Source organism: Scomber japonicus, chromosome 3 (genome assembly GCF_027409825.1).
Source record: "Scomber japonicus isolate fScoJap1 chromosome 3, fScoJap1.pri, whole genome shotgun sequence".
Taxonomy (NCBI): Eukaryota; Metazoa; Chordata; class Actinopteri; order Scombriformes; family Scombridae; genus Scomber; species Scomber japonicus.
Genome location: NC_070580.1, coordinates 18,237,680 through 18,262,887, shown reverse-complemented (window position 1 = coordinate 18,262,887; position 25,208 = coordinate 18,237,680). Strand labels below are relative to the sequence as shown.

The 25,208-nt window shown below is 38.5% G+C and overlaps 1 protein-coding gene across 2 annotated transcripts; it reads left to right on the top strand.

Annotated features, from left to right (window-relative positions):
* Window positions 1-1,113: 1,113 nt before the first annotated feature.
* Window positions 1,114-23,440, top strand: LOC128355747 (sodium-coupled neutral amino acid transporter 3-like). 2 transcript variants are annotated; one of them, XM_053316086.1, is made up of 16 exons: window positions 1,114-1,247; window positions 2,826-2,858; window positions 3,043-3,127; window positions 3,254-3,369; window positions 7,739-7,812; window positions 8,133-8,225; window positions 10,922-11,003; window positions 15,281-15,363; window positions 16,818-16,876; window positions 17,283-17,429; window positions 18,273-18,352; window positions 18,758-18,858; window positions 19,940-20,064; window positions 20,413-20,557; window positions 21,272-21,375; window positions 23,336-23,440. In XM_053316086.1, the coding sequence occupies exons 1-16, from the start codon at window positions 1,114-1,116 to the stop codon at window positions 23,438-23,440; spliced, it is 1,566 nt and encodes a 521-aa protein (XP_053172061.1). The 2 variants fall into 2 exon arrangements, with proteins under 2 accessions (XP_053172061.1, XP_053172060.1); XM_053316085.1 differs by having other exon boundaries at window positions 3,034-3,127.
* The last annotated feature ends 1,768 nt before the right edge of the window (window positions 23,441-25,208 follow it).

The window sequence follows — 25,208 nt, the reverse complement described above, 5'->3', positions numbered from 1 at the left end:
AAAGAAAGTACATTATCTTCACTTCTCAAACTACAGTTAACTTAGCTGTCTATAAGGAATAGGAGAATTTTTCTGCAGACCTAATATTAAAATGTTAAATGTTTACACAATCGGGTATAAGACAGAGAATAAAGACAATACAGGCTCTCAACACCCACAGAAGTATTTTTCAATTAATCAAAATTTCAATTTCAATTATTCTGGTTAATTAAAGTGAAGTTTGAAGTTGGGTGGAGCTATGCTTGGAATTTATGTGAGGTCACTAATCTTAATGTACCAATAACAATGATAAAGGTGTCTTTTGTCTCATCCTTGCAGGAGCAACAAAGCTACTGTAACAGTAGAGTGAGGGAGATGTCAATCAAACTGTCTCTACATGTTCACACAGTCCTGAGCCAAAGTCCAATCAGTCGCAATAAATGGAGTCTTTTAATAGTTGATATAATATAGTTGGAAGTAGAAATGGTCACTTTATATTTATTCTTATTTTTAAACATGATTTCCAATTTAAAATCAAATCTCATTGGTTTATTTAACAGTTGTATTTTATAATTGATATACTTTATAATGTCAAGAGGGCAAAACATGTAACTGTGTGTCTAAAATAATTTGTAAGGCAAAAGTTTGTACAAGAATCATTTAGATTTTGCATTCCTTTTTGAATTTCACATTTGGGTTTAAAAAAATGCTTGATGATGAGTCATCATTACATGAGTCATGAAATTTGATGGTTGACAAGAGTGTGATCGTTCTCATACTTTCCTGTCTTTTACCTGCATCCTCAGGAAATCACATATACTGTTACTTGACAATATGTGTTTTCAAGAAAGATACCAAACATTTTCTTTCAAGAAATGATAACAGGCATTTTTCACTACTTTCTGATATTTTATAAACAAGACAATTCATCGAGAAAATAATGCTAAGATGAATCAATAATGAGAATAATCATTAGTTGAAATTTCATTGCACATCTTATGCTAATTGTATATATATTTTCTCCCACAGATCCAAGGAAGAACATTAAAAGACCACTCTTAGAGTACCTTCAGAACATTTACACATTAACACATTTCAGCATCCTTACATACACACCAAGGCACCAGAGCAGATATGAGTGAGGACAAACCAGCTGAGACGGTAGAAACTGCCACCGAGGTGAACTCTGTTCCTAACGGGAAGGGCCATGAACCTGGAGAGGAGATCACAGCATCGGCCAAAACACCATCTGCAGACGCCTGTGAAAAGTGAGTATACTTCTATTTATAATCCTAGTAGTATGTTGATATGTTAGGAATGCTATTAAATACTATTACTATAATAGTATGATATCTACTATATTTATTGTATTTTGTTTCTACAGTTAGATGCTGCTCTGTCAGATGCTTCTTTTGCTCCACAAAACCCCACTAAAACTCATTTTCAAGGCATTCTGCTTTTTAGACCAATGTAACACACCATGCTGAGCATTATGGTTCTTATTCATTTCTTGCTGAATTTAGGAGGTCACAGGCACCTTCACTGCATCGTGTCTTGACTGAAATTTAAGTGATTCTCAGGTTTCAAAAACTCGCTAAATATAAATGGAAACATATTTGCCTGGCAAGATACACAGAAAATGTTTTGTGTAATGTTTGTGAAATACATAACGTGTCGTAGCTAATTCTTAATCAAACAGGTTCTCCAACACCACTGATACTAAGCAGTCAAACTGTGGAGATTGTTAACTGTTTTAAGTAGTAAGGCCAACCAAAGATTGTTTTTAATTAGGAAACTAAAGGGCTTTGCAGTCAGCTGTAATATTGTTGAAAGGACATATGTCAGCCTGTTAGAGAGCGTCCTTAGTTACAACATTTCTGTTTGGTATGGTCACCTGACTTTATTTAACAAGAACAAGCTGGCCAGAATTGTCAAAATGGCAGGGAAAATTATAGGAAGGGTTTCAAAAAACACTAGAAAACTTACACAGCACCCACCCTCTCCATTTTGAGTTCAAGCTGCTTCCCCTAGGGTGGCGCTATAAAGTACATATGGCAAGGAAAAAAAAATCTACAAAGACTCTTTTATTCCAAATGCAATTTCCATGGTCAACAAACTATGGAAAGCTAGATGATGTATTTTGCGCACCCCAGTTATTATAACATACCAGTTACTTGAGGTCTCATGTTTTCTCTCATGCATCACGTCACATTACAGTGCACACTGTGTGCTGTGTGTTAACAGAACATGGAGTGGAATAGCTTCCTTCATGTTACAGAAACAAGATATGATCTACTATATGTTTAATTCAGCAGCATCAAATTGTAAAACATCATTTTAATTAAGGGCATCAATACCCAAGATAATGTACATTAGAAAGAGAGACACCATAGGAGCTAATGTGTGTGTTGTACTGAGACTGACTACAAGACTGATTATGTCACCCAGCTGCCTAGAGTGCAAATGCTGCCTAGTAATGATAGTGACTGTCACATAACTGCAGGACCAAAGGCACAATCCTTGTAACAGCAAATCTTTTGTCCCTGTTAACTGCCAAGTGCCCTTGTGCAAGACAATCACTTCTCACCTGCTCACACATTGTATTAGAATGTAAGCTGGATAATTGAGAGAGCTCAATGCTTGATTATCATATCACTGCTTGTCTTCTTGTCATTTTGTTGCCTGTAGTAGATGGTTCAATTAACGTTTCTCTCCATTATAAACAGATGGTTATAGATGGTCCCTTCATTGCATTATTTGTCTTGTTATATTATGACTGAGGGTGTTGTTTTTCCACTTTGTGCTCTCGTTGGGTGATGGATGGCCTGTCTCTACACTGTTTATAGGGAAAATGTACCCAATAGTACCCAGAATGCAAGGTATGTACAGTATGTTGGAGAATGCTTTTGATGTTTTTGAATGTGTTTCAAATTGAGGGTGCTATATGTTTCAGTTGTGTATGTGTAATAATTAGAGTGGATGCACAGAAAAGTGAGTGGATTTGTTTTCTGTGTTGTGACCTCCTGTTCTTATGATAGTATTTCTTCCCATTAGTCCCCACAGAACTGAGAATGCAGAGGCCAACCTCCCAGAGGGCCAGGAGTTCTTATCAGGCGTGGAGGAAAAGAAGACCATGCGATTTACGGATGTAAGCTCTATCAAACCCAATAGTCTTCTCTCTGTGGCAGCTCATGCAGAATATACACAATACTTGCATGTAGTACGCTAGTATCTAACTTGTGTATTTCTCTCCTCTGTCTTACATTGGTTATAGTTTGAGGGAAAAACTTCATTCGGGATGTCAGTCTTCAACTTGGGGAATGCAATCATGGGAAGTGGAATCCTTGGACTTGCATATGCAATGGCAAATACGGGGGTCGTCCTGTTTTTGTAAGTTATTCATAAACATCTGGTATAATCAATAAATGTGTAAACATAAACTTCATGATTGCTAAATGGAAGTACCAGAGCTGAATTGCAGCTTGCAGATGTTTTCTGACTCATTTTTCTTCCCGCTTAAGTCTATCTAGTGGAGTTCTGCGTCACACATAATAGCACCTAATTATCTTGTATTAGGCAGCAGACCCTGTTTATGCCACAGAAGCCGATCACACAGCACACATTAGTTTGATAGATACGGGCTCAAATTAAGAGCATACTGGTTATCATTTACTTGTGATTTAAACAAGAGCAACTGTAATCACAGATGCAAAAAATAACAAACGTTCTTTTTGTGGAGTTGATTTTCTGCCTTCCACAGTGGGCGTACATACTGTGTATATATATATGAGGGGCTTAACATAACAACACAAAAGTCTCTGCAACAGCATCTTCTGTCAGAATAATAACTTCAGCAGCTTCCCAGGTATTTTCACGTATGTTTTTTAAATCTCATTTAAATGCACTGTAACATTTCAGCTGGAGCAAGTTCTCTCACTGTTACTTTATGACAGTAGAGAGTAACAATAATGAGTAATTAGCATTTAGGCAAACACTTGGGATTCTGTTTTTGGCACTACCCTTCTCTGATAAGATTTACCAACATATTTTCTTTTCCCTGAGCATTGGCCAGTATTAAACCACTCATATTAAAATAAAGGTTAAACAAGCACAAAGACTTGCCAGACACAAACATTTAATTAAAGAATAAGGCTGGCATTACTCAATTCTTCTTATTGTTAAAAAGTACCATGATAAGATTAAAACCATCAGTACATCAGTTGGTCTTTCCATACTCTCTGACTTCCCTGTCCCCACTCGTAGACCTAAGCTCATTGGTTTCTATGGGAGATTTTTTTTTCTTTCTTTTAAACCTTTATTAAATAATGCATGTGGCCACCCAACCTTTATTAAATGTGGGCGGCTGTGGCTCAGAAGGTGGAGTGGGTCATCCACTAATCGGAAGGTCAGCTGTTTGATTCCCAGCTCCTCCAATCTGCATGTCAAAGTGTCCCTGGGCAAGATATTGAACACCAAATTGCTCATGATGGCTGCATTTGTAATGTGTGAATGGTTAGTTCCTCCTGATGAACAGGTTGGCACCCTGCGTGGCAGCCTCTGCTGTCAGCATATGGATGCGTGTGTGAATGGTTGAATGTGACTTTTAGTGTAAAAGTGCTTTGAGTAAGACTAGAAAGGGGCTATATAAATGCAGTCAATTTACCCTTTAGTGGATTGTATAGAGACAGACGGGAAATGAGAGGGGGTTAACCATTTAGCTATCAGGAAACAGACGTCCTTTTTTTCAGTAACAAATACTGTGTATAATTTGTACTCTGTAATTTTTAGCAAACATTACTCAAACAGGAGGAAATTGGAAGGGTTTTTAAAAATTATTTTCAGTGATAAAATAAATCACAGCTTTAATACCATGTTCATGATATTAAAGGAACATGTTATCCAGTGAAAAGCTGTGGTATTAATACATTTCATTACATTCTTAGTATGTTTTCTTTAATACATGCATATATATCTATGGCTCACTGATGTTTTTTTTCAGTCTTTGGATAACAGTGATGATCTGTTGCACAGACCAGTCTTTGGCTACACAGACAATACATGTTAGAAGATTGTAAGTAGGTTAACCAGGAATATGTTCACACAGTTCCAGCAAGGGGCCAGGTTGTCATTCATAGTAAATGGATCCTGCAAAGACATAACTACTCTCAAGAGTGGAAAATAACTTTTTTTCTTTTAATCGCTGCATAACAGCTGTCAAAGCTTTATATGCCTGCAAAGCCTGTTTAGGAGGTACACTCACAGGTTCCCGCATCAAAATGATCCCTTCTTGTTTGTCAAAATGATCAGACTTGTACTTCTGGTGGGTAACCTCCCCTATATGGCTGATAACATGGTGCTAGACTGTAAATGTGGCTGGTGCTGAAGCTGGCTGAGCCCCTATCAAAGCAATTATTAAGCAAATGTTATTCGAGGACACTATTTGAGCTCTTTTTCAAGGCAGTCTTGCCTGGAGTATTTTCCCTCGTGTTATAGAAAGCTTCTTAGTTTGAGCTGAGTTGTGTGACAGTGGTTTTGTCAAGCTGTCTTCTGTCATGACTTGTTGAGCCCTGTGTCACTGATCACCAATGTTTTTGACACTTTGCCAGACAGGAGCTGAAATAAACTCTGTAGCTGATTAGTCTACACTTTGATGAATACACATAATCATGTGCAAATGAATAGTACGTGACTGAATGCAACAGATAGCGTGCACTTTTTTCATCCTGTTTTAGATGAAAGGCTAAGTCTTTGTATACATATCTGCAAGATCTTGCATCAAACAATAGACTAGCCACTGTGAAATATAGGCAGGGTCAATGACATATTTGGCAAATGAATACTGGCAATTTTTCTATGTTCTAGGTTTGACTCCAGGCTGGAGTCTAATACTCAAATTTTTTCTACTAGTGCACTGTGTCATTGGGAACCCTAGATCCTGCTCCTAAAGGGGACAGAAGACCTATATGAGGAGAACATGTTTGGTCAAAAGCAACAGAGAGGACACCAAAGGCAAAAACAAATGTGTACAGCAAAATGTAGCTTGTTGCTCAGTGTTTTCTGTTACAAAAATCATCTCATTCTCCATATAACCTGCAAACCTGTTTGAGATACTGCACTGTACTCTGCACTATACTGTTAACTCCCCGTCATTGACTTTAACCTCACATCACACTGATGTGAACCATGATGCATTACGTTACTGCACATGTGACTGATGTCATTGACATTTATGCCTAATATTATAACTAATAATAAGTATTTTATCATCAAAAGAAAAAAGGCAAGACTGTTGTAGTTGGCTGAATTACAGCTGTGTTTATGGTTTATTTGGCTCTGAATCTGAATACACTTTGTACCCAATACTATTTAAAGTTGCAATGCTTTGAACTGTTCAGACTTTAGTGAGGACATAGCTGAGGTAAGGACAGTTTTACAAGAGTCACATTGTGACTTGTGCTCTTTATTCAAAGATAATTTATTATGTCTAATATATGTTAGGGAATGTCCATTGTTTCTGTTTCCTTTGTTGCCCAATGTTTTATATCACACAGGTTTTTGTTTGTGGGTACAGAGGCTGTGACAGGTCAGCGGCCCTAGCCTGAGTAGGAATGCAGTGGGGTGGAAAGCTGTGAGCAGAGCCACAGTAACCCAAGTGTGTCAGTCCGTCTGACTGTCAGCAGATCTATCCTCCCACTGCCACTTGACTGACCAAATCCTCCACAGCAAGTCAGCACAACATTCTTCCAAACTGGTCCTCAAAAATATCCAAAACAAACAAAAAAACAGTTAACTGGCCAAGAGTTGAAGTCGAGGTGAAAGACGTGATGTCTTGCTATTCCAAAAGGAGAGAGGAATAGAGAGTGTGTGAGTATGAGAGAGACAGAGAGAGAGAAAGTTAATGTCGCCAACAGTAACAACAGGAGGAAGAAAATAGAAAATAGTTGGAATGAGGTGGATGAGCCAAGACAAAGTTAGTCCCATTCACAAAACTTCTTCCTGCTGAGGTTTTTTCCCGGGTGAAAACTATGAACATTTTTAAAATGTTTAAATAAGCGTTAACGTTAAGGTTACAAACATGAACTTTGCAAGCAAATACAACAGTAGCAATCGTAAAATATTAATTTGGAGTAGATGACAATTGTTATAGGAACCAAGAGGATTCTAATAATCAGATAGCACAGAATGGAGCAAGATGCAAGAAGAGGAATATCTTTAATCAAAAAAGGATAATATGAGTAAGTGGGTAGAGGGTGATTGTAGGTACAGTACTTATTGAGGAAAATCTGTTACTGAAGATGGAGGGGCTAACTGTTATTGTGACTGGAGTGGATTATTCTACCACTGAGGAATAAAGAAGAATAAGATTAATGTTGACAAGGGATTTTCCTCATTCTGTCAATCTCAGCATTGCAATAGAAAAGTTTATTTGAAATAGTCCATCTGGTCTGTGATTACTAACTGTGGCAGGGGGCAGAGGGTCCAACAGGGCAACCTCCTTGGCTCAGCTGGAGTAACAATCCAGGGTAAAGATGAGCCATGGGGACTCTGCTCTATGTCACAGCATCCTGGAAATGCATTTCTATACTGCAGCTGTATAAATACCCTACAGAGTGAACGTACAATGCAATGTATAAAACCACAATTGTTCTTGTCATTGAGAAAACATTTACATGATTTACCTGGATATAATATACTGAGACAAGGGGTGGTAAATATATTAAAGTAATGATTTACATGTCTTCTTTTTTTTCTTTTTCAGGGTTCTTCTAACAGTGGTGGCAGCCCTTTCATCATATTCCATCCATTTACTGCTTAAGTCATCTGGTATTGTAGGTATGTATGTTGTCTGCATCTTCTGATTAGCAAACTTTTAAATTATCCATCTATCTATCTATCTATCTATCTATCTATCTATCTATCTATCTATCTATCTATCTATCTATCTATCTATCTATCTATCTATCTATCTAGTGTCACACAGTACACACACAGTACTGTCTGAATGTGTGAATCCTCCTAGTACTTTACTCCAGCAACAGAATTTCATGTCACGTCTAAGCGTAATCAGATTTACAGTCTCTCTACAGCTGTAGATCTTGTTAGCATGTATTTCAGACGAGATAATATACTTTTATCTGATATTTGTGGATCAGGTATTCGTGCATATGAACAGCTCGGCTACAGGGCCTTTGGGACCCCAGGGAAGATGGCGGCTGGTATTGCCATCACACTGCAAAACATTGGAGGTGAGGTCACACACCACCACCTGTCCTCACGTATTTACACACACATTTTTTACATTTCCAGTGACGTTTCTGGGATAATGCTCATAGTACTCTGTGACTTGTCGCTTGAGATGATAATATGCTCTTTCTCTGTGCATTATATGTATTCTGAGTATGTTTTATGTACACTACCGGTCAAACGTTTTAGAACACCCCAATTTTTCCAGTTTTTTATTGAAAAAATGTTTTGAACCATCTTGGTCTTTTTTCCTAAGGTAGTTCTGGCATAGCTTGGACTCATGTTTTGGGTCATTATCTTGCTGTATGCATACCAGAGGGTACTGCATGGCGCTGCAGAATGCTGTGGTAGCCGACCCTGGATCCAGAAAAACAGCCCCAGACCATCATGCTTCCTCCTCCATATTTGACAGTTAATGTCACACACTGAGGAACCATCCTATCGCCTACTCGACGGCATACAAAACTCCTGCGTGATGAACTGAATATTTAAAATTTTGATTCATCAGTCCATAACATCTTCTTCCAGTCTTCAGTAGTCCATTGGTGGTGTTTCATGGCCCAGGCAAGCCTCTTCTTATTCTGACATCTTAGCAATGGCTTTCTTGCTGCAACTCGACCTGTCAAACCTGCAACTCGAAGTCTTCTCATCACAGTTGAAACTGAGACTTGCTTACTACAGTACGACCACTATCAAGCTGTGCTTGAAGCTGTTGTCCTGTGAGCCGCCTATCACACAAGCTGTTGACTCTGTTGTGGCTTTGGGTATGCCAGACCTCTTCCTTTCAGAGTTTCCCCCAGTGATTTTTGATGGTGAAGGAAACTGTACTCACTGACACCTTGACTTTCTTTGCAATTTCTCTGTAGGAAAGACCTACATTTTTAAGTGTTTTTGTATAATTTTACCTTTTTTTTTAACCTCTGGCAGTTCACCACTTACAGTGGGGAGAACAAGTATTTGATACATTGCCGATTTTGCAGGTTTTCCCACTTACAAAGCATGTAGAGGTCTGTAATTTTTATCATAGGTACACTTCAACTGTGAGAGACGGAATTTAAAGTAAAAATCCAGAAAATTACATGGTATGATTTTCAAATAAATAATTAGCATTTTATTGCATGACGTAAGTATTTGATCACCTACCAACCAGTAAGAATTCCGGCTCTCTCTGTTAGTTTTTCTTTAAGAAGCCCTCCTGTTCTCCACTCATTACCTGTATTAACTGAACCTGTTTGAACTTGTTACCTGTATAAAAGACACCTGTCCACACACTCAATCAAACAGACTCCAACCTCTCCACAATGACCAAGACCAGAGAGCTGTGTAAGGACATCAGGGATAAAATTGTAGACCTGCACAAGGCTGGGATGGGCTACAGGACAATAGGCAAGCAGCTTGGTGAGAAGGCAACAACTGTTGGTGCAATTATTAGAAAATGGAAGAAGTTTAAGATGACGGTCAATCTCCCTCGGTCTGGGGCTCCATGCAAGATCTCATCTTGTGGGGCATCAATGATCATGAGGAAGGTGAGGGATCAGCCCAGAACTACATGGCAGGACCTGGTCAATGACCTGAAGAGAGCTGGGACCACAGTCTCAAAGAAAACCATTAGTAACACACTACGCCGTCATGGATTAAAATCCTGCAGCGCACGCAAGGTCCCCCTGCTCAAGCCAGCGCATGTCCAGGCCCGTCTGAAGTTTGCCAATAACCATCTGGATGATCCAGAGGAGGAATGGGAGAAGGTCATGTGGTCTGACGAGACAAGAATAGAGCTTTTTGGTCTGAACTCCACTCGCCGTGTTTGGAGGAAGAAGAAGGATGAGTACAACCCCAAGAACACCATCCCAACCGTGAAGCATGGAGGTGGAAACATCATTCTTTGGGGATGCTTTTCTGCAAAGGGGACAGGACGAGGATGGATGGATGGGGCCATGTATTGTGAGATCTTGGCCAACAACCTCCTTCCCTCAGTAAGAGCATTGAAGATGGGTCGTGGCTGGGTCTTCCAGCATGACAACGACCCGAAACACACAGCCAGGGCAACTATAAGCAGTGGCTCTGTAAGAAGCATCTCAAGGTCCTGGAGTGGCCTAGTCAGTCTCCAGACCTGAACCCAATAGAAAATCTTTGGAGGGAGCTGAAAGTCCGTATTGCCCAGCGACAGCCCCGAAACCTGAAGGATCTGGAGAAGATCTGTATGGAGGAGTGGGCCAAAATCCCTGCTGCAGTGTGTGCAAAACTGGTCAAGAACTACAGGAAACGTCTGATCTCTGTCATTGCAAACAAAGCTTTCTGTACCAAATATTAAGTTCTGTTTTACTTATGTCATGCAATAAAATGCAAATTAATTACTTAAAAATCATACAATGTGATTTTCTGGATTTTTGTTTTATATTCCATCACTCACAGTTGAAGTGTACCTATGATAAAAATTACAGACCTCTACATGCTTTGTAAGGTGGAAAACCTGCAAAATCGGCAGTGTATCAAATACTCGTTCTCCCCACTGTACCTTTGCACCATTTCAAGCTATTCATTGGACTTGAACTGCTTGAATTTCAATCAAACACTGGAAACATTTGGGTGTTCTAAAACTTTTGACCGGTAGTGTGTGAGGGTGATATCATGGCTATACTCTACATTAACCTCTGCATATTTTTTTTAGTACTAACTTGTGTGTATCTCCAATTCACAGCCATGTCCAGTTACCTGTACATAGTCAAGTATGAATTTCCTCTGGTCATCCAGGCCTTTCTGAAGCTGGATAATCCTGCAGGGTGAGTAGACATAACATTGTGCAATAGCATGTGACATCATGTACAGGGAACACATACTATGCCTTATGAGAAGGAATATGTGTCTGATTTGTAGTTAAATATAAATGTTAAAACCCATTCATTCCTGTCCTTTCAGGAAATTACTGTTATTGGTTTAACATACTCAAAAGAGCATGTTTAAAATGAAGATTTCAGTCTTGATGGATTTAGGGAAACCTGTGGTAACTGCAAGTGCTGTTTAATTCTACAGGTCACAGAAATTGAGGGGCAGCAAACACAACTTGATCAGCTAATTTGCCAGAAATAGAACTGAAGAGCTACTGGTTTATCTGCTTACAGTGCAACCAAAACAACTCATTGTTTTTTATTAAGAGACTGTCAATAGTCTCCATTTCTCCCTCTTACCATAAGTAACTGCAATATTACCTCATGCTGCACACAGCAGGTGTAGACTGTCATTCATCAGCAGGGGATAGTAAAAGCAGTTGGTGACAGGGTTAGGGATTAGGGGTTTGTAGTCTATTACCGTTAGCTTTTCATCCAACAACTCACTGTGGCTTTTACTCTGAGCAATATTTAAAACGGATCAACTGTTAATAAATCCCAAATATATATGAAAAAAAAATCAGCAACACTAAGCTGACTTACTGGAATGGCACAAGGCATTCCTCACAGTGATTTAAATGACTGTTTTAATATTGTTTATAATTTAACACTAGGGTTTTCAAAACATCGTACCAATCTCATGTAAGTCCAGTATGCTTACATTTTCAATAATAAGCCACTCAAAGAAACAAATTCATTCTTTACAGGCATGTATGAGTGATTGACTAAAATCTGTGGCATTCCTGAACTTTTTCGTACCTACAATTTACTACCAGAAAAAGAAAATGAAGAGTGGTCCAGACCTAGAAGGGAAAAAACTAGTTTGACTTAGAATTACAATGTCTTAATCTGAATGAATCTGGAGTTTAAATGTGATACTAAAATAAAATATAAATACTGACTAAATGTACTACTCTACAAAACTAGAGAGGGAGTTTACAGAGTTATTTTATATTTATTTTGATACTAGTTATTACATTTATTTGCATTCTTTGGCACAGCAACTTAAAGATTTCAGTAGAAGTGCTAGAAAACCTCACTTTGACAGCTGTCTCAGGTTCTTTCTGCAGGTCTTTGTCCAATATTTTATATCTTCTGTTGCACCTGACAATGAAACATCATACACTGTAGGCTACAATAACCTATTCTCTTGCCTAATATCGAAGTGACTGTCGTATCCTTTGACTACCTCTCATCATGTACCGCTTTTTTTAGAGAGACATTTTTTAGCATGTAACTCCATGTCAACCCATTTCCTCTTCATTTCTGTCACACCACAGCATGGCTCTGATGAGACATCGTAGGCAGCTGGATTAATATTTTCTAGTTGTTTCAGGTCCCCTGCTACTGGCACTGCTAAATTTGTTATCTTGGTTGCTGATTTCTGAAAGCGGTACTTGAAGCTCCACAGAGTGAAAAATCTATTAGTTTGGTAACGTTTTTGTGAAGGAAGTTTGCCCACAAATCTAACAACATGTATCCTTATATGGACAGTCTAGGGGTTAATTATTTCTAATGATAAAATCTCATAAACACACATGTACTCATGATCAAGTGATGTTCATCGGGCTGAAATCAGTGATTTAAGATAAGCTTAGGCAGTTAAGAGCGATTGTTGATTCTTCCTACAAACACTCATATGATCAAACTTTACAGAAAACATTAAGAGAGTTTCAGGATAGGAATACGAAAATGTTCTTACAAGAGGCCCCCTTTTGTACACGAAATTCTGAAAGACTTAAAATAACCCTACACACAGGATCAGAATTGCAGTGAGGCCTAAATTGATACATCTGGTTAAGTGTGACATTTGTCAACACTGTCGTACCTCCTAAAGATTAAAAAATAATCTTCTCATGCCACAAAAAGCGGAGCGCTATTCCATCATTTCTCTATTGGAATTCAGAGTTCGGTCAGGCTGTGCCAGTTCGATGTGCCGAGCAGCTGGCGTGAGAACAGCTGTGATAGTGACCCCGGAGGAGGAGAACAGCACGGCCACCGAGAAACGCTCACATCAGAAACACAGCTAGGCTCCTCGGCTGAAAACGTAAACCATGGGATATCACCGGCTAGTGCAGGTGGCCTTGGAGACAAACAACACTCACTTCCTTGGATAAGATTTCAGTTGTGATGTTACCCTCTTACCCCTTAACTCTTACTCCAGTTAGAGCCTCTTCTCACCTACTACTCAATTTTGAAAGAAGTGGGTAAAGAGCAGGGGTAGAAAAAGAGGTATTTAAAGGATACAGTTATATGTCTGCTTACACAACCTGGTACAAAATGAGCAGAAGGTGTTATGTGATTTTTTTTGCACAGAGGGTTTATCAGAGAGAACTGAAGAAATGTGCATGTTCTCAGTGCTCATCTCAACCTGTATTTGCTCCTAAATGTTAATATGAATGCATCCCACTATGTCCAGTCACTATAGAGGTGATATACAGTGACAACATGTCCATGTTGTTTTCTGCTGTCTGCTCTGTTTTCTGTGTGTAGCAGTGCTTGGTGCTGTGGGCCATGGTTAACAATCACTGTTTATTTGAAATGACAGACTAGATTGTCCCAGTGGCATTTCATCCTTTCAGTGGGTGTGTGTTTATATTGCTAAACTGTACAGGGGGTGGGCTAAACAACAGGGGCACCTCACAATCAGATACTATTGAATACAATTACTTTACAACAGTGACTATAATTATACTATGGTAATACAACTTACTTATACAATAAATCATTTTTTGGGGGGTGGGTGGGGGGTTGTAAAAAAAATCTAAAGATAACCTTATTAACAGTGTCAGGTTTTAATTCAACTCCATGGTACATTTTAAGTACATTTGTAGTTTGTAGCGCTGTTGTTCTCACACATGGACACAGTGTCAATATGAACAGTAGTTGTTGTTCCATGGCTGTGTACCTATTTGTCTCTCTGCCTGTGTGTTAACTAACCTGACCTCATTCAGCTCACATACACAATCAATGAACACCAGAGGCTCTGTCTGTGTGTTTGTACCAGTTGTTCTACCTGTCAACCTATCAGTAAGCTACTGTCATGTCAGTGTGGAAAGTACTCTACTTCTACTTGATTGTCAGGTGATTTCTGTCACTGTTTGCACTTGTTTGTGATTCTGCATCTGTGTGCTTGTATGTGTTATGAAAATATATTGCATGTTTATGTGCATGTGTGTATCAGTGAAAGATTGTGTTCCAGATGGCCAGAGGACAGGGTGACAACAGGATAGATGAGCCTCTTCATTTCTGAGATGTTTGTGTGTGTGTGGCCAACAGATGTTGCATCTCTATGGTGTCTCCCACCTAATACAAGACTAGAAATTAATCACCCCAACTGTGTCAATCTAAAAATAGCTCACAGTGGTTGTTTCCTAGACATGACTGTGCATGAGACCGTAATGTGTGATGCGTTGTGTCAGTGGTGTTTCTGTCAATCATGTGTTTCCAAACTTCTCTTATTAATTTCCTCTATTCAAATTATGTTTTTTTAGTTTGGCAGTGTAAAGGAACCCCACAGCCTCTGCAGTTTTTTTCCATACTAAACATTTACACCTTGAATATCAGTTTCCATGCTATGTAATGTTTGTATTACTAGGTGACGATTACAAATGATAGATGACTGCAGTGTAAATACAGTTACTTATTGTTTGGGCAATGCATCAGTAGTTCATTTGTAAAGGTACATGAGCTTTAAATATTTTAAAGTACCCTTCAGTAGCACCATTTGGGTGGACAAACCAGCCAGTGAGTCAGTCATATCCCTGCAGAGTTTTGTGATCCTATGTTTAATTAAATTTCAGTGGCTCGAAGCTCTTTTTCCTCTAACGTATTTGATAACATATTTGATTCAAGTATTTGAATACATGGAATACGGAATATTGATGGAATATGTGTTGATTTATGTTTAGCACTGGGTGAAAGCCTCAGCACTGGTGTGTGCATATAATATAATACCTAAGGTGCTCTTCTGCTTTTTCCAACGCATAAGACCTGGCCTTACTTGTGTGCACCTCATTTTCCTGTTGTTCTCACACTCTTCTCCTGCGCCTTCTCAATCAATATCCGTCTTTGCAAATGCTTAACAGAAGTGAGATTGACAGGAGTACTTAAGCCAAGTAATTCTAAATCAATACCTTTAATTTTCTTGGTGTCTTTCTTCCTCTCTGCAGTGAATGGTACGTGAATGGAAACTACCTCGTCATCATCGTATCTTTAGCAGTAATATTACCACTGGCTCTCATGAAACAGTTAGGTGAGTATGTAATATGATCTACTTCCTACAGTGCAGTACACATCTCATGAATGTTTCAGTCTGGGCGTACTCAACTTATTTTGTTGTTCTTTGCACGGTTTGGTTGAATCAGTGTAGCGTTGGCTTCTTAGGAGTTTATAGAGACCAAAAACAGAGCTATGAAAGAGTGAATATTAGACTTACATTCACTTTGTGGATAGAAATACAACTGACTCAATGACAATGTTGTTTTGTAAGTGCTGGATTTGTAAATAAAATTGGCCTCAAAATTATTGTTATTGTTGGTTTAAGTTTGCTAGCATTAGCCACTGTAAGCTACTGGTCATACCAAACAGAGTAAGACTGTGGCAGAATAGAGCAATACTGCATTTTATAGGTAATGAATCAAACTTTTCATTTTTAAGAGGACTAATGTGTTAGGTTGGGTAAACAGAACTATATTATAAATCAGGTGTGAAAATATATGAATCCAGCAAATGTTGAATGAAGCCAGCTTTTTCACATTCTGCTTGGCAAGATGCAGAGACTGTGTGAAGCTTGCAGGGTTTTACATAGTGACTAGTTCAAGGAAACCTTTTCAAGGGGGATAGTGTGACCATCAAAGCTTGAATGTAGGTCTTTGACTTGAATAAAAAAATGCCTAACTACCTAGTAAGTCTTGGTGACCTAGATATCCTCTAAATTTGAACTGATGCACTTACCTTGTATTCAGATATCAGTAGGGGGTACTGGAATGATCTGAGACCTCTACATAGATGTTTCAGATTTTATATTAGGGGTGGTGAATTTCCTTTTCATTTCTCAGAGCAAAATGAGCATGTTGTCTTTCTCCTCCTCTCCTTTATTCTTCTTTGTTCTTCTTTGTTCTTCTTCTTAGTTCCACTGTTGTCCTCAGTTGTCTTGTGGTACATGACCTCTTTCAGTCACGCCTGGTATCAATGTGTAACCATGTCCGATAATTGTAAACATTGATAATTTGACAAGAGTTGGTCTTGTGACACCCACTCGCATGCAATGTGATTCACAAGGTCGGTTAAGTGTCATGCAGCCTGTCTGCCTCACAAAGCTTCAGATGACAAAGTGCAACAAAAACAGATGGAGAGAAGAGAAAAGCAGATCGACACAGACAATTTGGATGTGAGAGGAGGAGGCGGATTGGCTGACCTCTTGTGAGAAGTCTGACGAGACATCAAGTACAACAGAGCCAATCAGTGCGTTCAGAGTCAGTAATGAGCTCCAACTCAGCACATTAAATCGGTTAAATTAGTTAAACAAGAAATAGTTGCTTTACCTCACTAGTGATTCATTATTAGAGTTAGAGCAGGGAGGGGAGATATTACATCTACATTACATTTGCATTTCCCACCATATTAGCCTTAGTGTAATATCCTTCATATTGAGCACGGCCATGTAATCCAAGATGAGAGAAATGCTAATGAAGTGTCTGTTTTTAGGGTATCTGGGATATACCAGTGGCTTCTCCCTGAGCTGCATGGTTTTCTTCCTGGTTTCGGTAAGTCTTTTGACTCTTATATTATGTGCATGTAAATTAAGCTTCACGTGTTCCTTCTTGTGTCTTGCCTGTTGGCAGAAACATAAATGCAACATATTCAGATGCACTGGAATCAGCCTGTAACAAGATGGATTGTTTTTACCTTCCCACTACCTCTTTAGTATTCCCTCCTCTCTTTACTCATTGCCATGGACTAATGTTTGCATGCTGCAGTTCCAGGCTGTGTTGTTTCTCTGTCTTGCTCTGACCTAGTTTTGGCTGTGTGAGCTGTAATCCACGCATTGCTCTCTCCCTCTCTCTCTTTTTCTCTGGCCCTCTCAGTGCCATATTTTCCGCCTGTCGGTATGCTAACTCTGTCCCACAGACATTGTCTCTAGTTAAGGCTTTTTTCCTCTGCACTGTGCAGGTCATCTACAAGAAGTTCAATACCCCATGTCCATTCACGGACTTTTCGTTCAACGGCACTGCCAGTGTGCTGAATGTTAGTGCCAAAGACCCTGGAGGGGAGGACGACCCTACTTGTATTCCCAAAATGGCCAACCTCAACTCACAAGTAGGTTTACGCATGCCACTCAATCTGAAACTCCAAATCCATCTCCACTGCCATGGCCACTGACAGCCACCCACTTATGTCATTTTCAGCATGTTGCCAGTGACAGTTCACAATCCAAGCATGGTGATCACACTTGTTTTGAAGCACTCGGTCGCACTCAAAAAAGGGAGCAGGCCTTTTATCAAGCAGTTTATGATAGACAGTAAAATGTGATTCATGCAGGGCTCAAAGATGGACAGTGACCCCCTGAGCTGTCTACTACTCTCAGTAGAAGAAAGCAACTGCTTTGGCATTCTGTTGCTCACACTGGGTTCATCAGGTTTGCCCTTTCATGGGCCAAAGAGATTGGTAATGAGTAAAATGGGAAAGACGTGGCATTTCTCTAAGTACCCTCATTTTTACTTGCTGTACATACCTTCGCAACAGGACAGGATTCTTGAAAGACTCTTAATCACAGCTGGTTGCTTAAATTTATTTGACTGTGATATTACTTCACTTTGTTTTAGTTCAACTATTTTACTCTCCAGAGCATTAGTAAATACTGATTTGTGTTCATGCTTTTTATGAAATCCTATCAAGTTTTTATTAGCATCCTTTAATGATGTATGGGACTTCGTAACCCAGGCTAGTAAGACCAGTCCCTGCTGCTTAGCAGCTTACAAGCAAGGCATTCTTAAATAGGCTAAAGCTGGTCCACAGCCAGGCCCAAGTTAATCACAGGGAAACAATTAGCCCTCTGTGATGCGTCTGAGGGAGTAATGTGCAGTAAAGCGCGAGGTTGGTGGTAAGACGTCTGGGATGGCGCTGCTGTATCTATGGTGACTTGTTGGGGTTCATTTTCAGACGGCCTACACCATCCCCATCCTGGCGTTTGCCTTTGTGTGCCACCCTGAGGTCCTGCCCATCTACACAGAGTTGCGCAAGTATGTTCTTAAGACCGAAAACTCCTGCTTACTCTTGGACAAGAAGTCAGTTGCATAACAAAGAGGAAGGCTACTATGTCTGCTTTGTGTTTCGCCGATCATAACCTAGTCACATGCACTGCTTTCATTTTATTTTCAAATGTGTTCTGCACTGCTTGAGTGATGTAGCATGTTGTTAGTTTAAAGTTATCATTGTGCTTTGAAACCACTGTTATTTGTCTTCCTAAGATGAATGTGGATGTTACTGAATCTTTGAGGCTTCAAAAATATCCCTGCAGCTGATGAGCATATTTTATAGTAACTGGGCTACAGACTTTTTGTATAGGCATATAATAGGATGTTGTGTGTGTATGTGTGTTTGTTTCTGTTTGTGTGACATCACATTGCAATATCTTCTGATTTCAGTGCCAGCAAGAAAAAGATGCAGCATGTGGCCAACATCTCCATTGCAGTCATGTACACCATGTACTTCCTGGCTGCTCTTTTTGGATACCTAACTTTCTATGGTGAGGCCTGGTCCTCCTCCCATGGCAGAATATTCTGTCCGCAAACAGCCCCCATCTATCTATCTATCTGTCTGTCTGTCTGTCTATCTATCTATCTATCTATCTATCTATCTATCTATCTATCTATTTGTCTGTCTATGCTTTTTTCTTTATTCATGCTTCCAATTAGTTAATTGTAGCAAATGTCATGTTTTTGTTTTCATATTAGCATGTGTATTCTGAGTAATTATGCAATAACAGAACAGTGATCCTTAAGGTTGAAAAGTCACATGAAGTGTGTACCCCCTCTAGTGGCCATAATGTAAATCTCACAATGCCCAGAAGACATAATCATTTAGGTTGTTTTTAATTTTATTTTTAATTAAAACATTTTTTACATACATATTTTATGTACCATATTTCCTCAAATAGTATCCAGTGCCTTTCTTTACCTCAACTGTAGAGGGTACCAGGCCTTTATTGAATGCAGGCTTATATTAGAGAAAAGGCCTTTATTTCTAATTCCCTCTATCTGATAAGTATATTTTCTCAAACTTTGGAACAAAGTTGTCTTGTTTTCTGATTTGCCTCCATTCGCTCTCTACTGTGTAGAGTCCCATATAGTTCTTCAAATTTAGCTACTGACATCTTGTGTCACTTGTAAGTTACTACAAAGTTGACTCAGGCATGAACACATACAATACACACCAACAGTGACTGAAATAGGAAAATAAAACTTTAGATGAGTACTCCAGAACAACAAAGTGTTGAAAATAGAATAATAATATTGTTGAATTTATTCACTTAAACTTGTGAATATGTACCTTAAGCTTAACTAGCACTAGGAGTTTATCTACCCCTGTTTTTTGTCACGTCTGTTTTTGTTTGTGTTGACCACGCCACTGGCCATGATCTGAGACCTGGCTTTTAATTGACTACAGTACAACAGTAATACAGAAATAGAACAGCATATGACAAACATTTCGTTATTGTGCCTCCAATACACCTTTTGTAATAATATAATATAATATTATTTCACAAATTATACTGTGTCATTTGTTTTAGAGGTGTGTCTCTATTTTTCTGTTCTTGTCTCTTCCAGGTGAAGTGGAAGCTGAGCTGCTTCACACCTACAGCCGTATTGACCCATATGACACTTTGATTTTGTGTGTGCGTGTGGCTGTGCTTACAGCTGTCACACTCACTGTACCCATCGTGCTCTTTCCTGTAAGTACAATCTTAGCACCTACTGTTAACACACATTGGCTCTCAGATTTTTTTCCTTATGCATGGACTCTTCAGTTGTTCTAATAATGAAACACAATTACTGACAAGGGTTTATTTTTAGGCTCTTAGCATTTCATTTTTATTTAAATTTAATAGTTTTATTATTTTTGTTTCTGTTTTATATATATATGAATGTGTCTACCTATGTATACAGTATCATTGTGTGTGTAGTACCTGTCTCTCTTGTAAAGCACTTTGTGACATTTGTCTGTGAAAAGTGTAATATAAATACATTTTATCATTATTATTATTCTTATTATTACTATTATTGTTGTTTGTTATGGTCAGGTACGGAGAGCGATCCAGCAGATGATGTTCCCCAACAAGACTTTTTGCTGGGCCCGCCACATCGCAATTGCCTTCGTTCTGCTCACTTTCATCAACCTGCTGGTCATCTTTGCCCCCAACATCTTGGGCATCTTTGGGATCATAGGTATGTAACAAAAGCTGGGAAAAGGGGGTTTAACTCACTAAACACCAACATTTAGATAGACTCCATTACTAGTAAAGGTACCCTGACAAATACTGAGTAGCTTTCATGATACATGAGATATCCATTATGCATTATACATATTTCATATGTACCTACTCCATTTTCTATATAATCCACACAATGCCGTATAGCACTTTCTTGATCTTCTGGATGGAAAAGAAAAAGAAAGAGACATATCAAAGAAAAATAAGAGAAAGACAGATATCCTATTAAATACACTTAGTAAGGGCACAATTGCATTTGGGAATTCTACCTGGTTAGAAGGCAGGAGAAAAACAAATACATCTTGTCATGATTTGAACATCGTGACTGGCGAAGTGACAAAAGGAGGCTAAAATGAATCCACAGCTACATCAATGATTTGTCTATGTCTATGGATGGATGGAGGATTTAAAAAAAAAATTAAATTAGCTTTTTGAGAACAGTAATTAAAATGTTTGGAAATAGATTTTTTTTCACTGGTTCTGGTACTATAAAATCAATATTCATCTCAGCATGGGGCCAGAATTAATATAATTAAGTTTTTCCATTTTCAACTAATTTCTGTATAGTGCTGTTAGACTAGCAGCAACACTTGAAATTAAATGAAGGCAGTGAGAATTTGTGGAAAATTGGTTTCATGAATAATTATATGTTTTTTTGTGGGCTTCCCAGGTGCCACATCTGCCCCTTGTCTTATTTTCATCTTCCCTGCTGTTTTCTACATACGTATTGTACCCAAAGAAGAGGAACCACTGCGCTCAGTCCCCAAAATCCTGGTGAGTATTGCATGAGAATGACAGAAATGGTGTCATGTTTTGTTTATTTAAAGTTGGCCTGACATAGCTGGGGGGTATTCCAGGTAGGAGGTTCAACAAACTCTTGAGTCTAACCCTGAACTCTGAGTTGACTTACTCTGAGATGGGAAACTCTTGAGTATCCGGTTCCAGAACAGCTGGGGCCTGTTTCAGAAAGCAGGTTTAGGGAAACCTTGAGTCTGGCGCGTGCACGACCACTATAAAAAGCCATCATCAATGGAGCCCCAATACCTTGATTCACCATGGCAACTACTGAGAAAACAAGCTTCACCTCACTGGAACTGGAGCTCCCCCTGCAGGTCTGTGGCGAATATGATCATATATTTCACAAAAAGTAACACCGCTGCAGACGGATAATAAGGAGAGAGATGTGGCATGGAAGGAAATTGCTGCTCGAGTCAATGCTTAAGTTTTAATGCACCACTCCACTGACTTAACTAACTCACTTAAAATTGTAGCATACAGGTGAAAAACTGGTGTAACGTATTTGAAAGCAGCTAACAATGAAATAAAAAAACATAATTCAGAAAAGTAAGGCATATTTTGCTGGGCTATGATTGTACCTCGCTTTGATTTTATTCATAGCTGAGTAAGTAAATATTAATTCAGTGGCTATTTCAACATGTAGTAATTTAAACCCTCAACAGAAAGCTGTTCAACAAATGTCCTCATCTAATATCTTGCTTAGTAGATTAATATTTACACAATTTTACTTATTATAGCCTACATATTGGAGTCATTGATTTTATGTGAATATGTGTACAATAAAATACTTCCTAAAAATAAGATAAACAAGAAGGCAGATATGACCGCAGAATGTTAAGAAATGATTGAGTGTAATGAACAGTGATACCGTTCTAACAGATATTCATCTCGGAATGAAAGCACATCCAATAGAGCCCTGAATACATCTCCCGACATAAGGCATTGCAAATTAATTATGCTCCGATATCTATCATATTGCGAAGAAACGGACCATCCATGTCTGGCAAGCGAGCAGGTTATGTTCAGTTTCAGTTACCTCTCTTTCTGGAACTGATAACACAGAATTTTCCTCATCTCAGGGTTAACATACTCTGAGTTTTCCATATAACCCGCTTTTTGGAATACCCCCCTGGGCTGTATAAAATGTAGCCTTAAATAGACACACAGAAAAATGTAAATATACAAAGGGAAGAGAGAAATGTGCAAATTGTTCATATGAGCACTACTAGGGCAAATCCTTAAAATGCTGAACATAAGAAGTGGTAAATGGTATAATATAACAAATTGTCAGTATTCTTTTTTCAGTGACTGTTATATTGAATGAACTGGTGTTGAATACTTTTCCAGCATCATTTTTAGAGGTCTCTAAAAATCTTTAATCTAAAATCACTAACAGTAGGAACGATAAATAGGACAAGATTATGATGTAGGCTAATGATATTTGCTTGTGTCAGATATATCTGTAGGGGCAAGTTTGTCAGTAGATGAATAACAAGAAATTGCATTGCAGAAATGCCAAAGACATGTGTGAGACAATTTAGACACAGTAACACAACTTAACAGGGTCTTTCATTGTCTCATAGAAGAGAACATCAGGGTTATTTCATATTTTCATTTATATCAGGGTCCTTTTATCCTTTGTAAAGCGTCCTTGGGTTTGTGAAAGGCACTATATAATTTTCCCCTATTATTATTATTATTATTATTATTATTATTATTATTATTATTTCTCAGACTTTAGAAATCTCCCTCCAGAACCTCAGAAGACTGAGCCTGTACTCCTTGTAAAGAGTAAACTGAATTCAAGAGTAAAATCAGTAGTATCCTCCTTTAAGGGATAAAGGGACAGTCTGAACCAGATGTATCTATTAACGTTTCTACAATAATCTTCAATTCTCCTGTTCTCACTCACTGTCTTTAACTCTCTCTTTTTCAGGCTGCCTGCTTCGCTGGAATAGGCTTCCTGTTTATGATAATGAGTCTCAGCTTTATTATCATTGATTGGACATCGGGCACCAGCAAAGCCAGCAGTGGTCACTAGGCACCACCCTCCAACTTTCTTTTCAGGTTTTATATTGTTGATTTAAATCTGTGATGTAATGTTACTGTTTTTACTTTGGATCATGTTTGATGTTGAAGATGCCCTATCTTTTCCATTAGAGAATATTGGCCATAGAGGAGGAGCCTGGAGCTTAGGAAGGCTCTCACTCTGTCATTATGTTGTACTGTACATCCTGCCAAGCAGTAACAAATCCAGGCCAGTGGGCTTTTCATGGAAAGTTGATAGTGCATTCACAAAATAGGCCAGGTGCATAAAGATTGATGTTGACATTTGGAGGCTGTGCCTTGTGAAGTGGACATAATTTTTTATTTTTTAAAGCAACAATGTAGGAAGCTGTTGTCTTTATTCACCTGTACCTGTGCTGGTTGTGAGCATCTGGCCCGTCTTGCCATCCCTGTCCTGACCTTAGATGATCATCTGGAAAGTGCTACTCAAATTATAAAACACAATATGTGGCACCTCCCTAGAAGAAGTTTAGAAGTATAAAGTATATTATTATTATTATTATTATTATTATTATTCTAAGTTATGTGAATAACTACATCTTTGCGATCCTGTGCAGCTGCACAAAAAGAAGGATAAATCAAGGTGGGCCGCCTTGACCTCCCAATCTACTTATAACAGCTGCTGCTGCTTATTTTACAGTTTGGAGGTGTTGAAAATCTCACCTCTGACAGAGCAGGGTGCAAAACCACAGAATGTATGTGGTGCAGTGTTGTGAGCACATTTATCGTAACATTCCTACACACAATATAATCTAGATGTATATTTTTATTAATAATCTCTACTTGATGAAAACCTCAGAAGATGCAGTATGGACTGTAGAGAAAGGCCTCAGTTTGATTTTAGTAAGGAGATCAATATAAGGAGTGCTAAATGTTTTTTGGCTGTCCAGATCACTACATAAAAAGAACGCCTACATTATGCAAAGAGTTTTTCTTTTTCAGTATTACTGTGTAGACGGCAGTGATAAATGGTACTGAAGTCCACATCAGTTAAATGACACTGATCAAAGTGATAACTGGAAGGAAGTTACTGCACAGTGTTCCTCGTCATCAAGCAGGGATGATTTTTACCCGGAAGATTATGTTGTTTCTGAACATTTATCAGTAATCAGAGACAACCAAAACATGTATAAAACAACAGGGTCACTTCATGAAGTGGTTAGTAACAGCTGCGTGTCTGTAAATATTTCCGTGTCCAGCACAAGCTTGATCCCTAATGGAAATGGCAGACATGGGAATACTATTTCTTTAACAAATTTTGAAGTTGGTGGTTAGCAATAGCACTTTCCTTTGATAAGCACAACTTCTTATAGCCGATAATAAACTGAAATGCAAGCAAATGATTTGTGAGAAATTCACACATATGATAGATGTGATTTAAGGGCATGGGTCCTTTGTTTAACTAAATATTTGCTAAATTAATAAATCTAATGTAGATGACAAAAAAATAGCAATATCATTGATGGATGTCTTGAAATAACGTAAAAGTTTGCTTTGGTGTGAGCCCCTGCGATCATTAGCTTCCTCCTCCTGGTCTGTTTTGTAGATAAAACGACTAATACATTGGATGTACTGTTGGAGGTTTTTAAGTGTCCGTGTTGTTAAAAAAAGAAAACATGGCTCCTCTGTATTTGAAATATAGTAACTATATGCATTTGTGTTGTTAAACCTGGACCTATATTCAGATCAGAAGTGTTTGTCTCCTGCCATTGATAGATTAACTGTTGTTTTAAACTCCATGT

What these genes read in the sequence shown, in the direction of transcription:
- LOC128355747 (XM_053316085.1), top strand. Translation starts at nt 1,114, where the DNA reads ATGAGTGAGGACAAACCAGCTGAGACGGTAGAAACTGCCACCGAGGTG. An exon ending in AGACCATGCGATTTACGGAT is followed by an intron (nt 3,128 to 3,253) that starts GTAAGCTCTATC and finishes CATTGGTTATAG; the next exon opens with TTTGAGGGAAAAACTTCATT. An exon ending in ACGGGGGTCGTCCTGTTTTT is followed by an intron (nt 3,370 to 7,738) that starts GTAAGTTATTCA and finishes TTTCTTTTTCAG; the next exon opens with GGTTCTTCTAACAGTGGTGG.